Below are 16,689 nucleotides of genomic sequence, written 5' to 3' on the forward strand. Positions count from 1 at the left end.
ACAAAACAAAAGTACTTAAATTTTAAATGACACTCAACATATTGGGCCACGAAATTACCAAGAAAGTAAGCTATCTATAATTTAGTGCCAGAATGAACGTAATCCTGAACAGGTGAAACAATTCAAGAAACCTCCAAAACTAAATGTATTTTTTTAAAAGATTTACTTATTTATTTGAGAGAGCGCGTGTACACATGCACGCATGCAGAAGGGGGCGGGGGGAACGGGGAGGGAGAGAGAGTCCCAAGCAGACTCCACGCTGAGCACAGAGCCCTACATGGGGCTCGATCTCACGACCCTGAGATCATGACCTGAGCTGAAATCAAGAGTTGGAAGCTCAACCAACTGTGCCACCCAGGCACCCCACAAACAGAGTTTTAAAAGTAAACATACATAAATTCTAAGTTTGCATTTAGCTTCAAACACACAATTTTAGGAAGCAAAATACTCATTATAATCAGATATCATTTTATCTGATAGAGATACTGAGCCCCAGGAGGTTAAGGGATTTGTCCAAACTGTGAAAAAATTCATTTGCCCTAAGTATAGACAAGTACCAATTACATTCCTCTGACATGCTATATATACACATATTTACCCACATATATTAAAAAATAAGAAGTACAATCAATATTACCCATCCAAAGGACTATCAAGTGATGGACAACTTCCTGAGCCAGAATTTTCAGGGCTGCTCAAAGACAATGGGTCCAGCATCTAGAAAAATAAAGAGTTCCTCCATGATTCAATATGATATAACCAGAAGTTACCGGTTTCTTTTAAACAGCTTTACTGAGATATAATTCATATAACATAAAATTCACCCATTTAAAGTGTACAATTTAGTGGGTTTTAGTATATTGAGAGTTGTGCAATCCTCCTCAGTATCTGAGAACACTTTCAGTACCCAAAAGACCCCATATCCAATAGCAGTCACCTCCCCCCAGAGTTACTAATTTTTTAATGTTTTAAATGTAGTGATCCCTTATAGGTAGGTAACTTCAAAATTTCCTAAGAGAAAAATATTTTCTCTATAGACTGCTGGCTAAACAATTAAAAGCTAAAAGATTTCACATAACTTTGCTTACTCAACACTGAACAATAGCCCCACTCAAACTGAGAATAATGACACCATGACTACTACATTATTAAAACATTTAAAAATGTTTTACAAAGTTGACAAACCTAAGCTTCACAAAGTTAAATATCTGTAGTTTTACTGTATCTTTCAAATGTCAAAAATCTGAATGTTAACCCCACGATTACAAACAAATGCATTCATTTATTTATAGATGAGCAAAGTAAGAAAACCAGCCTTATTCCAGCTTTGTTTATACATGAATGCACACAGGCACATGTAAGTTAGTTGGCGTTTTCCTGTGTGTTTTACTATTTTGTTCACGTAAGAGGGAAGATATGGGATGGGAGAAGTAGTCACACACACAAAGGAAACCAGCCAAACCACACAAATCCTGACAACAACCCTTTAAACAAAATGAAAAATGACATCCAACTTTTGCTTACTTGGTCCATGCTCTCTGGAATGAACTCTCCTTCACTGTTGATACTGGTGAATGACCCATTCCGGGCAACCTGGTGTAATTCATCTGGAATGTATCCTGGGGGAGGGGAGCTTCTATCTCTACTAGTGGGACCTCAAAGGAAAAAAATTATACGATTTTACAAATATCAACGGGGAACTAATTTTTGTTTCAATTAAATATGCACACAGGATTTCTGGACTGCAGTACCAATAATTTTAGCTACTAAAGTTCAGTTTTATTAAAACTTCTCCGAACATTCATTTCTATAAATCTTCAAATGTATTTATACATTTTTCAACTCCCATCCCACTATAATTATTAACCTCACTATAATATTCATTTATACTTATTAGGTGGTATGTTCCTCTAACTGCTGACAACTGCATTATGGGGCTGATATTATAATAAAGATTTTTAGATGCCACTGCTTCTGAAGTTCCAAGGGTCATTTGCACCTAGATATATGTTACTCTTTAACAGAACAGATGGAAGGCATCATAATGTAGTGGAAAAAATGTGGGCTTTAGACCTCAGACTGTTTATTTTTATTTTTTTTTTTTAAAGATTTTATTTATTTATTTGACAGAGAGAGAGAGAGCGAGAGAGGGAACACAAGCAGGGGGAGTGGGAGAGGGAGAAGCAGGCTTCCCGCGGAGCAGGGAGCCCGATGCGGGGCTCGATCTCAGGACCCTGGGATCATGACCTGAGCCGAAGGCAGACGCTTAACGACTGAGCCACCCAGGCGCCCCCAGACCTCAGACTGTTTAAATCTCAGTTCTAGCTATTTACCAACTGTATGTCTTGGTAAAGTTACCCAATCCCCAGAAACCTATTTCCTCATCTGTCAACATAAGACTAAATCCCTCCTCTCTTAGAGAACAAACTGGTAGTTGCCAGAGGGAAGGTGGGTATGGGCATAGGTCAAACAAGTGAGGGGAATTAAGAGTACACTTATCTTGATGAGCACTGAGAAATGTACAGAATTGTTGAATTACTAAATTGTACGCCTGAAACTAACATAACACTGTATGTTAATTATACTTGAATTTAAAAAATAGATTAAAAAATATATAAAGCCAACACCTAGAGTAAACAAACAAAAAAAGACTAAATCCCTCCTTTGCAAGGGTATTGTGGTGGTAAAATTACTCATACTGAACTATGCTATGCACATTTGGCTCCGTGATGCTCTTTCCATTCCCTTTCCTTAATCTTTAGAAACCTAAAGGGGCGCCTGAGTGGCTCAGTCGTTAAGCATCTGCCTTCAGCTCAGGTCATGATCCCAGGGTCCTGGGATGGAGCACTGTGAGCCCTGTGTCTGGCTCCCCGCTCAGCGGAAAGCCTGCTTCTCCCTCTCACACTCCCCCTGCTTGTGTTCCCTCTCTCGCTCTCTCTCTGTCAAATAAATAAATAAAATCTTTAGAAACCTAAAGTGATATACGCAACTAATGAATCGTTGAACACGACATCAAAAACTAATGATGTACTGTATGTTGGCTAACTGCAAAAAAAAAAAAATAATAAATTTAAAAAAAACCATAGAAACCTAAAGTGAGATTACTTCTTAAATCACTTAGGCCATAGTAGTGTTTTCAAATTGGAATCCTGAATCTTATTCTTGGGTACTTTAAAATTAGGTTTTATGACAAGCGATATTCCTGGCATTTAAATTTCTTCACAGTTCAGAAAATGAGAAAATCTAATATAGTTCATCTAATAAATCACATCATTTCTTATGAGACAATAATCCACCTTATTTTTACCTGGTTTATAGAAATAACACTATGTTTAGTAACACAACTCTCCCCTTTTCTCTGAATATTTTGAAATTAAACTATTAAAAAAAAAGACACGAGGAAGTTATGTAAGCATTTAAGTTTTGGTCAGATTTAAAGCAAAAAGGCTTTGCCTTATAAAAAGGGGTCGCTGTAAGATATGCCGCATTTGTCAGTGAGGAGATAGGGAGAAAGAGAACAAAATGATTACCAAGAGATGTGCAAAGAAAAGATAACTTTCTACTTGGTTCTGAAATAATTAGGAACTCAACTCTGAGCCAGGGGTTTACTTAAGCTTTGTAACAGCTATGATCACACTGTTCCTAGTATTTTTATTCCTTCCATATATTCTTGTTTATAAAAGAAGATCAATATACTCATTACTAAAAGGAGATAGGGAAGAAAAACTGCTAGATGAAGTTTCTTCATCTCCTTACTTGATAACCCATTTTTCTTCTCATTTATTTATTTTATTTTTACTGAAGTCTAGTTGACACACAATGTTAAAACAGTTTCAGGTATACAACATAGTGATCTGACAATTCTAATGCTCACCACTGTAAGTGTAGTTAGCATCTATCGCCATATGTTATTACAGTATTATTGACTATATTCCCTACACTATGGCTTTCATTCTCCGTGATTTACTTATTTTATATGTTATTACAGTATTATTGACTATATTCCCTACACAATGCTTTCATTCTCCGTGACTTACTTATTTTATATGTTATTACAGTATTATTGACTATATTCCCTACACTATGCTTTCATTCTCCGTGACTTACTTATTTTATAACTGGAAGTTTGTGCCTCTTAATCCCCTTCACCTATTTTGCCCAACTCCCCAGTCCCCTGACAACCACTAGTTTGTTCTCTGTATCTAATAGTCTGGTTATTTGCTTGTTTATTCATTTGTTTTTTAGATTCAACATATAAGTGAAATCATATGGTATCTGTCTTTCTCTGACTTATTTCACTTAGCATAATACCCTCTAGGTCCATCTGTGTTACTGCAAATGGCATGATCTCATTCTTTTTTATGGCTCAGTAATATAGCATTGTGTGTGTATATATATATATATACACAATACATATATTGTATATATGTGTATATATATATATATTTATATATATATATATATATATAAATATATATACACACCACATCTTATCTACTCATCTATCCATGGACACTTAGGTTGTATCCATATCTTGGCTATTGTAAATAATGCTACAATAAATACAGAGATGCAGATATCTTTTCAAATTAGTTTTTCTTCGAATTTCTTCGCATTTTCTTTACCAAAAGACACAAGAAAAGATGTTCAATATCACCATCATCAGGGAAATGCAAATCAAACCACAATGAGATATCACCTCACACCAATCAGAATGGCTAAAATCAACAGCGCAAGAAACAACAGGTAGACAAAAAGGATGTGGAAGGAACCTTCATGAACTACTGGTGGCAATATAAATTGGTGTATCCACTGTGGGAAACAGTATGGAAGTTCCTCAAAAAATTAGAAATTAAACTACCATATGACCATGCAATTCCACTATTGGGTATGTATACCCAAAGATAACCCATTTTTCTTAACTTTTGTTGGTAATGGGTATCCCAATGCACTCTTGGTTAAGACCTCCACACCAGCATACACTCCATCCCAAAGGTAGTTTTTCCTATAGCTATCTTTTATGAAAATAATTGAAGAGAGTAACTGTCAATAAATAAAGAAAAAAGATGATGGTCATATCTATCAAAGCCATTCCAAGTGTAAACAGGTGCCAATAAAAGGTCAGTAATTTTCTACATTACAATTTCCAGTTTCTTCTTATGCTAGCACTGAACTCAAATAAGAATATTTATTAGTAGGACAAGAGGTATTCAGTACAGTTTTTTTTTTTTTAAGATTTTATTTATTTATTTGACAGAAAGACACACAGCGAGAGAGGGAACACAAGCAAGGGGAGCGGGAGAGGGAGAAGCAGGCTTCCTGCTGAGCAAGGAGCCCGATGTGGGGCTCGATCCCAGGACCCTGGGATCATGACCTGAGCCGAAGGCAGACGCTTAACGACTGAGCCACCCAGGCGCCCCTCAGTACAGTTTTAATTCAAAATAAACTTAAAATGTCAATTTAACTAGTGCATTCAGCTTATTCTAATGCAACTAGAGTGAATTGGCAGTTTTTTACTTTAAAATGATAAATACTATAATGTGATAAGGGAATGAAGAAAGAAATGTATGCTTAATAGCAGTCATGTTTTCTAGTTTGAAAAGCAAAATGTTCTTTAAAAGTGTTCTCTTAATTTATTGCCACAAGAATCTCATGATTTAAAGATGAGAACAAAGTTACTGGTCTCAAGTTAATTAGAGAGCTGGAATTTGAATTTAGGTATCCCTAATGTTCTTTCACCAAAATTCTAAACTATAACAAAATATATCTGAATGAAGGTAAGCAATTTCTATTTTACTTGTATATCATATCTCTGCTGCTCACATTTCCAGCATTTCTGAAACCAAAAGTAGGACTTATGTAAGACAGATACTTAGAAGGAAGTAGTCATAAAATAGCTTCTTCTGGGGGACCAAAACAGAAGATGAATAACAGATTTTGGGGGAGTCCCACACACCAATTTAATCTTTTGTTATTAACAATCCTCTTCTCTTACCTGTCTTTTTTTTTTTTTTTTAAGATTTTATTTATTTATTTGAGAGAGAGTACAAGGTGGGGGAGGGTCAGAGGGAGAAGCAGACTCCCCGCTGAGCAGGGAGCCCCATGCAGGACTCAATCCAGGGACTCCAGGATCATGACCTGAGCTGAAGGCAATCGCTTAACCAACTGAGCCACCCAGGCATCCTGTTACCGGTCCTGGATTCCTAACCACATCTCTTATTCTGCCCCCTCTTCTGCTTTCTCCCTCTCCAGTCATCTGTTTCACCTCCTCTTCTACTTTTCCCTTTCAAATCCATCCCTCACATGTTTTCATGCTGTCTTTAATGATCACATTCAATGCCCTTTCTGTTAAAAAACATTTATACCAGTGGTTTTTGAGCAATGTAATATTTTTATCATATAAAAATAGAGATTATCAATGTTTTACACTAACTGTAGTATGAAGTTAGAGCCAAAGAACTGGGGAGTTTAGAGCACCTCTGCCTTGCCCACACCTCTCTACTAGACCTCCTTCAAAACTGACAATACACAGGATCCACTGTTTCTCTGTATACTACAAGCTTAATTTTAACAATCTATTATTAATGGCAAATACTGAATACTAATAAAGCAATAATCTGGAAACTCTTAGCAATTCATTTTGATAGTACTGCGATGACTAAAACTTTGAGAAAGGCTTATGAACTTAGTCCATCTATTAATTTTAGTATATTAGAATTACTTATTTTAATTTCTTCCCTCCGATTTGTACAATTAAGACCTCTTCGAGGTTCTACTTAAATTTGTTAAATATTAAAATACCCTAGATACATAAAGAAAACAAATATTTAAGTTGGAGATTGCTAATCTTTTAACACTTGACATAACTTTTCAAGGAACATCAGAAATTAGAACATGGTTGAGAAAAATTACAGAGAGTACAGAGGTAGGCTGCTATTTATCATGGCTATGTTTAGGTGTTACCCTACATTAAAGGATGGAGAAGAAACAGAAATTGCCCATTTTATGGTTCAGACACTAGCATTCTTACCTATTATAGAAAGCCGCTTTTTCCTCTCTGCTCCAAATACTGTGTTATCTAAATCTTCTAGTGATGGCAATGGTTCTAAATTAGTAGCCTACAAAGGAAAAAGGATGATTAATGCTATTCTTCCCCTTTGGGGCTTCAAACAGAATCCTTTCCCCTATCAAATACAACCTAGATATTCTATATCATTTGTAGGTCTTATCAAATCTACTCTTTGAAATTATAATTCCAGCATAATTCTTCCCAAGTTCTCAGTATTTCTATTAATTTCATATGTACAGTATATTATACTCATTTATAATTTTGGCTAGTTTTGAAGAGCAAGGATATTAAGCTATAGCAATTCAATATATAAGTTTACATTTCATTATACTGAAAAAGTATCAATGATTACAGAACGTAACTATGTTTCATATACTGACTTTCACTGGCATAAATCCTATAATCCTTATTGAAAGAAGTCTCAATTCATACCTGTGTACTTCCGTTTATTACAAGTAATATCTTGAGGCTCTTCATATGAATACTACGATCCAGCAGTTCCACAGCTTTGTCCAAGTCATCTTGGGTAGTTAATGGAATTACCAACTAAACAAAAAGGAACATAATGAATCATGCCAACCATCCCACCAGGTCAAGTCCTTTCAGGAGCATCTCTGTTACTATGGAATTACAAATTTCAAAATACCCTGGCTCTGTGATTTGTTAGTATAATGAAATTCTGATGAATAAATGTATTTAGATCATTTCACTCTTCCCATCCTACCACTAAAATCATAGACTGAATAAGGACAAATTTTTTTTTTTGCTTTATTAATTAAATTCTTCTAGAAAACACATTTAAAAATTAATTTCCTAGGATATTCCCATAAAGTTCCAAAACATAAAGTATAATATCTTCATCCCAAAACAGCATTAAAGAACACACACAAAAACTATATAAAATAAAGGTACTATCTTTCATCTGCATTGATGAAACTCACGTTTTTCTCTATAGTAACTACGTATTTGCATTCTCAACTAGAGTGCTTATCAACATCTCAAATACAATAAACATCTATAGCAGTTGCCGTGGAGGGGGCCACTAGCAATGTACCTGCAATCTACAATCCACTTGGGGCTGTCATCTCTGACCCTGGTGACTTGACTAAACTCTAAACAAATAAGCTAAATGGGTCAGCCACCCAAAGTAAACCCTAAATGTGGATATGTGCTTTCACTAGTTCTCTCATGGGTCAGATGTTATAAAGGACAAAAGCAGGGGCGCCTGGGTGGCTCAGTGGATTAAGCAGCTGACTCCTGATTTCTGCTCAGGTAATGATCTCAGGGTCCTGGGATCAAGTCCCGTGTTGGGTTCCACACTCAGCAGGCAGTCTGCTTGAGGATTCTCTTTCCCTCTCCCCCTCTTGGCCACCCCCCACCCTGCAGTTCACGTGCATGCATACTCACTCTCTAAAATAAATAAATCTTTAAAATAAATAAAGGACAAGAACACCTAAGAAGTCTATGAGAAAGCATGATTTACACAACTTAAGAAAATTAAATTTTTTGGGCGCCTGGGTGGCTCAGTTGGTTAAGCGACTGCCTTCGGCTCAGGTCATGATCCTGGAGTCCCTGGATCGAGTCCCACATTGGGCTCCCTGCTCGGTAGGGAGCCTGCTTCTCCCTCTGACCCTCCCCCCTCTCATGTGCTCTCTCTGTCTCAAATAAATAAATAAAATCTTTAAAAAAAAAATAAAAAATAAAAAAAAGAAAATTAAATTTTTTTTAAATGTAAACTTAGTAGCTAAAGACAACTGTCAATAATCTTCCTCAATTCTAGGAGCTAAACATAAAATATTAACAAATTATGTCAAACTAATTTCATTTTTCTTGATAGACCTACAAGACTGGTAGATCAAGACAATATTGTAGTCTTAAAATATCTTGACACTTTAGAGTTTTCCATGATATAATTTTAGACCAACCAAAAACAAAGATATAACCTGATTTCCCTAAAATCATACCATGAATCATACCAAGAATCAAATTCAAGCCTATTTATATAGGAAAAGATTCTAGGAAACACTGGTAGGGGATTGGGGAAGTCAGGGAAGGAGGCCCATAAAGGGTGTGTTATCCAGCAAGTTACCACTGTGGTTAAGAGGAACCCATCCATCCCCACCTCCCACCCCATCCTTGAGTCTCATTCTCCCATCACCCCCTGGCACCCCCACATGTACTTTAGTGTAGACACTACAGCTGTACCTCTGAAAAGCCCTCAGAGTCTTAGGGGCTGGCAGCTGGAAATAAGGCCAGCACAACAGAAATAATAAGTGCCAACACAGGGCCAGGCAACAAGAGGTGTTCATGGCTAATTAAAAACCCAAAAAGTATTTGAAAAATAAAATCTTAAGGTATTACTATAGTATGATTCTCATCACTTTGTTCAGGGATATTATTTGTTTGTATACAGATTTTTACTTTATCAAAATATTTTCTGCTTTCATCTATAAGTGGTTTCTTTAGACAAACTAATTAGCATATTTTTGCTTTAAATAATAATTCATTTGAAAATCTCATATTTGAAAATATTTTATTTGCACAATTCTTTAACATTTGCAAAGAACTTTCACATGTTTTCACAAGTTAATTTTTACTAAGCTCTCTACAGTTACTCCATTCCCATTGGCATTTTTTCTCTTCTTAAAACATATTAGTCTTTTCCATCTTAGGATCTCTGTAGGTACTTTTCTCAGCTGCTCTCAGCCCTCTCTCTTGAGGGGTATGTTCTTCCCCTCAAACTATCTGCAAGTTTGGCTTTTCAACCTCAAGTCTCAGTAATTAAATATTACCACCTGAGTTCTTAGTACTATAAACAGAACACCTACTGCCTTGCCTTTATTCTTTTTCACGGTATTTTATGCATGTCCTTCAAAGAACCTCATATATTTGAACAACTCATCGTTTAATTGCCTGCTTTTACCACAAGTCTATAAACTCCATGTGGGGCTGCAATTCATAAATCACAGCATTATGCCTGCCAAATTCAGCAAGTATTTTCTGAGGAAAACAACAAATTAACCAATCAACCAAACTGTCCCTGAAAATTTTAAGATTCAAGATCTTGAGATCTCATAGGATCTGAAAGAAACCTCAGAGATTATCTAATCCAATCTGAGTTTTACAGAAAGTTCAAAAGGGGATTTTCCAGAACACAGAGCTCCTCACTGCCAGAGCAAGCCCTTAAGATCACATGTACTGACTCACAAACATAAACATAATGATCTAATCATGTCCTGACCAACATGAAAATAATCCTTTTAAAGTTTTAACTAAACTATCTGACTACTAAAGCTCTATTGTCTCTATAGCCAAGTGCAGAATATGAGAAAAAAAGATAGTTCATCAAAAAGTACACAGAGTGATAATAAAACATAAATAAGCAGCAAACTTTTTTAAAAAAAGATTTTATTTATTTATTGAGAGAGAGTGTGTGCACGTGCAAACTGGGGGAGGAGCAGAGGGAGAAGGAGAGAAAGAATCTCTAGCAGACTCCCCACTGAACAGGGAGCCTGACTTGGGGCTTGATCTCACAACCCTGAGATCACAACCTGAGCCAAAATCAAGAGTCAGACACTTAACTGACTGAGCCACCCAGATGCCCCAGCAGCAAACTTCTAAGTAATATATATATTTCCTCCTTCAATATATTCTCATTCAATTATTTGCACAGTAGCATCTTTAAATACCTTCCACAATGGAAAAAAAATCCATTTCAGTTAGTTAAAATTTACAAATTTACTTGGAGTATTTTATTTCTCTAACATACCATAACCTTATCAATCCCTAAATAAACATTCCTAAAAGTCTCTTAAATGAACATACTACTTTCCAAAATAAGAGCTACTGAAAGTTAAACTGTGCAAGTTTACCTCATTATTGGTATAATGGAGATCCATAGACTGTCCAAAGGCAATTTTAGCTTTAGATCTCAGGTCTTCCAGTTTAACTGGTCTGGGGAACTGAAGAATTCTATACAGACAGAATTTTAAGATAATTAATTTTCTTAAATATATTAAGTAACATATTTACAACAGTTATCTCTTCGGTAGAGAAAGACAAAATTAAGTCTGGAATTGTTTTATGAATATTAAAAAGCAACTGTAAAACGTTCATTGAAGAAAGTGATTAAAATTAAACTTAACTATTTGACATCTATATAATGGAATGCAATGAAACTGTTAAAAAGAATAAAGTTGTTCCTTGGGGATTTAAATTTTGATTTCTGTACCCTTATCAACTCAACATTTCTGAACACCTATATATCATTTAAGTCTATCCCCAAAATAATAATTTTTTAAAAGTTAAAAATTTTAAATTCTAATAATTTCTTCCTCTGTAGCAAAGGATTAGCCTGTACTGCCCATGGGGAGCATGCACCTAAGTTTGGAGATTTCTACACCAGACTGTAAAACTCTGTAAGTGGGAGGGACCATGTCTGTTTCACTCACCTTATTCCTTCATGGCCCAGTACTTATAGTACTTAATAAATAGTGCTCAGTGAATGGAAAAGAACTGAAGTATTCCCCATAAAAGAACAATAAATAGGGGAAAAGTAGATTGGACAGCAGGATGGTATATCTGGTATAACCCATTTTTACAGACATCTCTGTGTAAAGCATTTTTACATCTTCAGGATATATGACTTACGAGCCTTTTTAAAGTCTTAAAATGGATAGCTCTTTCATTAAATGAATTTAATGAAACACTAATAACAAATGAAATCCCATCTTCTTTAACTCCTACTAGGCCTTGTTAGCAATTTTATTGTCAACCACCACCCCGCCCCCGACCACTGCACTAAGATAGAGATACCCAGTGGAAGACTAGGCTTATCCCTTTGCTGATTAATTTATAGCCACCATTCCAACTCATCTTTCTCAAAGCTACTAATTAAATACATGTCATATGATTGAGGTCTCTCAAGCAAAATTATGAATGTTAACTCCATGTACATAAGTTCTACATAATATCTGAAGGGATGATACAATTACAATACGAGAAATATATTTAATTTCCCGAGTAAAAATAAAAGGAAATGGTAATGTTTAAAGGCTGCATTATGCAATGACCTTTTTTATTTCCTGAAATAAAAACATTAATCGTTTCTTATGTTTAGCCTTAATTTTGACAGATTCTATTTTAAGTCTAAGTACATGTTACACATTACCAAGGACTATTCCATTCTCAATTTGTAAGCCATGAACCTCCACTAAAGTCCAGAAAAAAAACCTCTAATGGCTTTAATTATGACTCATTTGATTAAATCAATAAACTGACATGTAATGTTTCTTTCCTTACCTTTTTTCCCCTCTATGTTCAAATTTGACTCGAACATCATTCTGTAATGAAACAATAAATCATTTCAGAGATCAGATAAAATTTCTAGAATTTCTAGGTCATTTTTTTTCTTAGTCACTCTTTTTTTTGTTTGTTTTTTTCCACTTGGTCACTCATTTAAAATAGAGCAGGAGGAAAGGAGGTTTCATTTTTAGTGTGAACTCCAATCAACTGACAGTGTCCACCAAAGAGCTGACTTGAGAACTGTGTTGCTGAATCTGGGCTGAAAGCAAAGAGCACCAAGATCTCTTAGTGTTAGCACCATGGGTATGAGACACTTGCTAATCCTGTTGGATGGAAATATAGAATACTATAGCCCCACTTTTTGTGTTGAACATCCCAATAAATTTTATTTATAAAAATCAAAATGATGCTCATTTGTAAATAGAATAATATACTATTTTTAAACAAAAACAATTTGCTTATCTTAAGTGCTTTAAGAATGGATGAAATATCAGCATTAGAGAGCAGTTACCACATTAAATGAAACTCTAGCACACCCATTTGGAAAAATGTATGACAAACAACAAAATATTTGACTTAAAAGTGTAAAAGACAAGACACTTTAACAAACCCTCTATAAGCTCATGATATTCAAGACAACTCATATAACAACAATATGTATTTATTAAAATATTAAAACAAATACCTGCTTTTTTGGTGATGAAGATTTTGTTTTTCTGGTTTCCTGTAAAGATAAAGCTGGTCGACTGGCTTTATGAAGAACAGCCAAATCTTGCATGATTGAGTTCAAAGCTTGCTGATCATCTAAGTGTTTTCAAAATAATATATACACAGAATTATAATTTCAATATTTATCATAGATATCAAACACAAAATTGATCATGAAATTTAATGCAAAATGCATTAATTTAACACAAAAAATGCATCTAGGACATTTTCAATGCCTACACTGTTATTTTGGTGAAATAAAATTTTTCATTATTTAAAAACTAAAGGCAGGGGCGCCTGGGTGGCTCAGTCGTTAAGCACGTCTGCGGCTCAGGTCATGGTCCCAGGGTCCTGGGATCGAGCCCCGCATCGGGCTTCCTGCTCAGTGGGAAGCCTGCTTCTCCCTCTCCCTCTCCCCCGCTTATGTTCCTTCTCTCGCTGTGTCTCTGTCAAATAAATAAATGAAATCTTTTTTTTTTTTTTATTTTAAAGATTTTATTTATTCATCTGAGAGAGAGAGAATGAGAGACAGAGAGCATGAGAGGGAGGAGGGTCAGAGGGAGAAGCAGACTCCCTGCTGAGCAGGGAGCCCGATGCGGGACTCGATCCCGGGACTCCAGGATCACGACCTGAGCCGAAGGCAGTCGCTTAACCAACTGAGCCACCCAGGCGCCCAATAAATGAAATCTTTAAAAAATAAAAATAAAAAATAAAAACTGAAGACAAATAACATTAAAACTGCACTAGACTCAAGCACTAGCATCACACTAGATTTGACATTTAAGGCAAGATAAAGCCATTCTGATTCTTCTAACAATGTAACATCCTAGTATATGTGTCAAAACAGCCCCATCACAACAAATTACTTTCTGTGACTCCTAAATAAAACATCAATAGAACATCTAAAATTTTAATTAAAGCAAGTTGGGTGGGGAAAAAATAAAAGACTTTCATCATTATTTGGCATTTACGTTCAAAGTACGAATTCCTTTTAGAGTTTTTCATCAATACTTCAAGTCAGAAACAAAAGGCTTTATCTGTGGATAATGACCTACTGATATTTGGAAGTGTTTTCTTGAACTTCCTCACCATAAAGTTCAACAAGACTACAACATTTAACAGACGATTTAATGATCTCAGCCAGTAACAACTTAAAAGGTAATAATGTAAGAAAAATGCATTCCTTAGAAAATAGTAGTGAATCCATAAAACTAAGTGAAAAGATCATGAACCATGAACTTTTAATTTCTTCCAAATATATCAAAAATTTCTTTCTAAGACTATAAACATGAATCTCCTAGTAATACCAATTACATGCTCTCTGGAAAAGTTCAGAGATAATTTAATTGATTTTCACTAGTAAATCAATTCTACTAATGATAATCAGCAAATGGTCAATAAAGGAACTGAGGGACTTTTACAGTTTACATTTTAAAATGTAACTACTTTGGTGAGCAGTAATTTATGTTTCAGAGTAGTAATAATTAAAACATCTTTATCCTGTAAGGAGAAATCACTAAAAAGAATGTGGCAATTCAATGGCTTCATTAGCCTTTCAAACACACAAATAGCTAACTTCTCTAATGTATTATTTTTTTATAACACTCAATATATTCTGCTCTATAATGAAACTATTTGCATATTAAAATTAAAATTAATGGTGCCAGAGGCTTATTAATAAATTCCAGGTTTTAAATTTTATAATCCTTTACAAACTATTCTTTAAAAAATAAAATTTCATCATGTTAGCTTAGCCAAACAGCAACTGAGCTAGTTGGGTATAATGTAATCACAAAGTGCGTTCTGTCCACAGGTCTAAACCAGACTGTGTTATTTATTGATAAAAATAAATCTGCCCTTAAGGAAAAAAATTAGCTGAGAATGATCTCAATTGGAATAAAATTATCTCATGTAACCTTCCTGAGAAAAGTAAGATCCTTAATCCTATACTGGGGAGAAGGGAACTCTAATATTTACATGTATGTATATACGTTCTAATTTTTTCTTCATTAGGAAAAACTTAAACACTTGAATTTAGAAATTTTCTCATGTTTAACATCACAATACCAAAATAAATGTCTGGCTTAAATCTCCTATCACATTTATATATACTAATTTCCTTGTTTAAAAAAATGAGTACATTTTTTCTACTGTAGATGTAAAAAAGTAAAGAGGACCATTTGAATAAAAGTAACTTCTTAGGTAGATGACATACAAACGAAGGGCAACTTAAAAGGTTTCTTCATCTAGTATTCCCTCTGGACATCAGACTCTAAGTAAGTCCCAATCCATCTTAGCAGTTTATTTTGAATGTCCCTACTAGGATATCCTGCATGACATGCTTATTCCAAATCTGTAAGTTAACTCAAAAAGTGCTTTAATCAAAAATCTATTAAGTAAATAAATACAAAACATTATATAAGTCTACATCATAAAACTTCATTTAAAAAATGTTTTTCATACACGCAGAGAAAAATTTTTCTTCCCCATTTTATCCCTTAATTACAGACAAAAGTTGCTTTTAGTTTGAACTCACCCATCATGGCAACCAGCTCAACAATTTGAAAATTAGGAAAATGGTTCTTCCATCAGCATTCTTTACTGCCTTAGGAAGAGAAAAAATGAACACATTAGTAATAAAAAGAAAGAGAAGAGGCAGCCACACACAAAGAAGTCAGAATAAATAACAATGAGAATAATACAATATTAATACTTTATACATTTTGCTGGGGAGAAGTGTTTTTTGCAAAATACTGAATTATTGAGAATTAACTAAGGATCATTATTATATCCCACATTAAATTTAACTCAGTATTTTTCAGGATCCTATCTAAGCTAGAAAAAAACCCAGAATTTTTCAAAGTAAAAAATCTTTTTTGTCCTTCCCCTTGCCCAAAATAAAAAATCTCTTTTTTTATTAAAAGATTTTATTTATTTATTTGAGAGAGAGAGCAGGGGAGGAGGAGAGGGAGAGGGAGAAAGAAGGGGAAAGAATCTTAGGCACACTCTGCGCTGAGTTCAGAGCCTGACTCAGGGCTTGATCTCACAACCCATGACATGATGACCTGAGCCAAAACCAAGAGTTGGACTCTCAACTGAGCCACCCAGGTGCCCCAGAAAAGTCAAAAATCTTAGGAATAATCCAATAAACTCAAATTCCTACAGGGCAGATATAAAAATGAACAGAAAAGGTCATGTTTAAGGACAAAAAAGGAGAACATCCAAAAAATAGTAAATATCTACAAAAATTCTCTCTTCCAAAAAAGAAAAAATTGTCAGAATCAACTTTTTCAGAACTCTAGAACTACCCAAAGGCTTGCAGTAATCTGGGCAGCACTTAAGAATCTTGGTAAAAAGAGAGCCTCTGACCTTTCCTATCTCTACCCTTATCCCTAGCTCCAAAATAGCAATGTAAACCAACAGTCCACAGTCACTGTGAAAATAAGCAGCTTGACTGCCACTGGAGAGGGCAGAAAGGGACTGGAACTTCTTCAAAGTCCGATTCCAAAAAAAATGCCATACGACCTATCTAGTGGTTGGTCAATAGAACCAACTTGAAGGCTGATTTTATTTAACCTGACTAAAGTTCTTCCAGTGCAAAGAGCTTG

At 35.0% G+C, this 16,689-nt stretch overlaps 1 protein-coding gene across 2 annotated transcripts in view; it reads right to left on the minus strand.

The window, feature by feature from the left end:
* MAP3K2 (mitogen-activated protein kinase kinase kinase 2) overlaps positions 1-16,689 on the minus strand; it is a 97,771-nt gene that overhangs the window by 23,335 nt on the left and 57,747 nt on the right. For both annotated transcript variants that reach the window (XM_032412622.1, XM_032412614.1), the window contains exons 2-9: positions 15,618-15,686; positions 13,059-13,177; positions 12,371-12,411; positions 10,942-11,041; positions 7,502-7,615; positions 7,031-7,118; positions 1,525-1,655; positions 638-717 (exon numbers count right to left, since the gene is read on the minus strand). In XM_032412622.1, coding sequence (XP_032268513.1) covers positions 638-717; positions 1,525-1,655; positions 7,031-7,118; positions 7,502-7,615; positions 10,942-11,041; positions 12,371-12,411; positions 13,059-13,177; positions 15,618-15,624 — 680 coding nt within the window. In that variant the 5' untranslated portion in view covers positions 15,625-15,686. The remainder of the gene's footprint in view (positions 1-637; positions 718-1,524; positions 1,656-7,030; positions 7,119-7,501; positions 7,616-10,941; positions 11,042-12,370; positions 12,412-13,058; positions 13,178-15,617; positions 15,687-16,689) is intronic.

Source organism: Phoca vitulina, unplaced genomic scaffold, assembly GCF_004348235.1.
Source record: "Phoca vitulina isolate PV1807 unplaced genomic scaffold, GSC_HSeal_1.0 scaffold1, whole genome shotgun sequence".
In the NCBI taxonomy this organism is placed as follows: domain Eukaryota; kingdom Metazoa; phylum Chordata; class Mammalia; order Carnivora; family Phocidae; genus Phoca; species Phoca vitulina.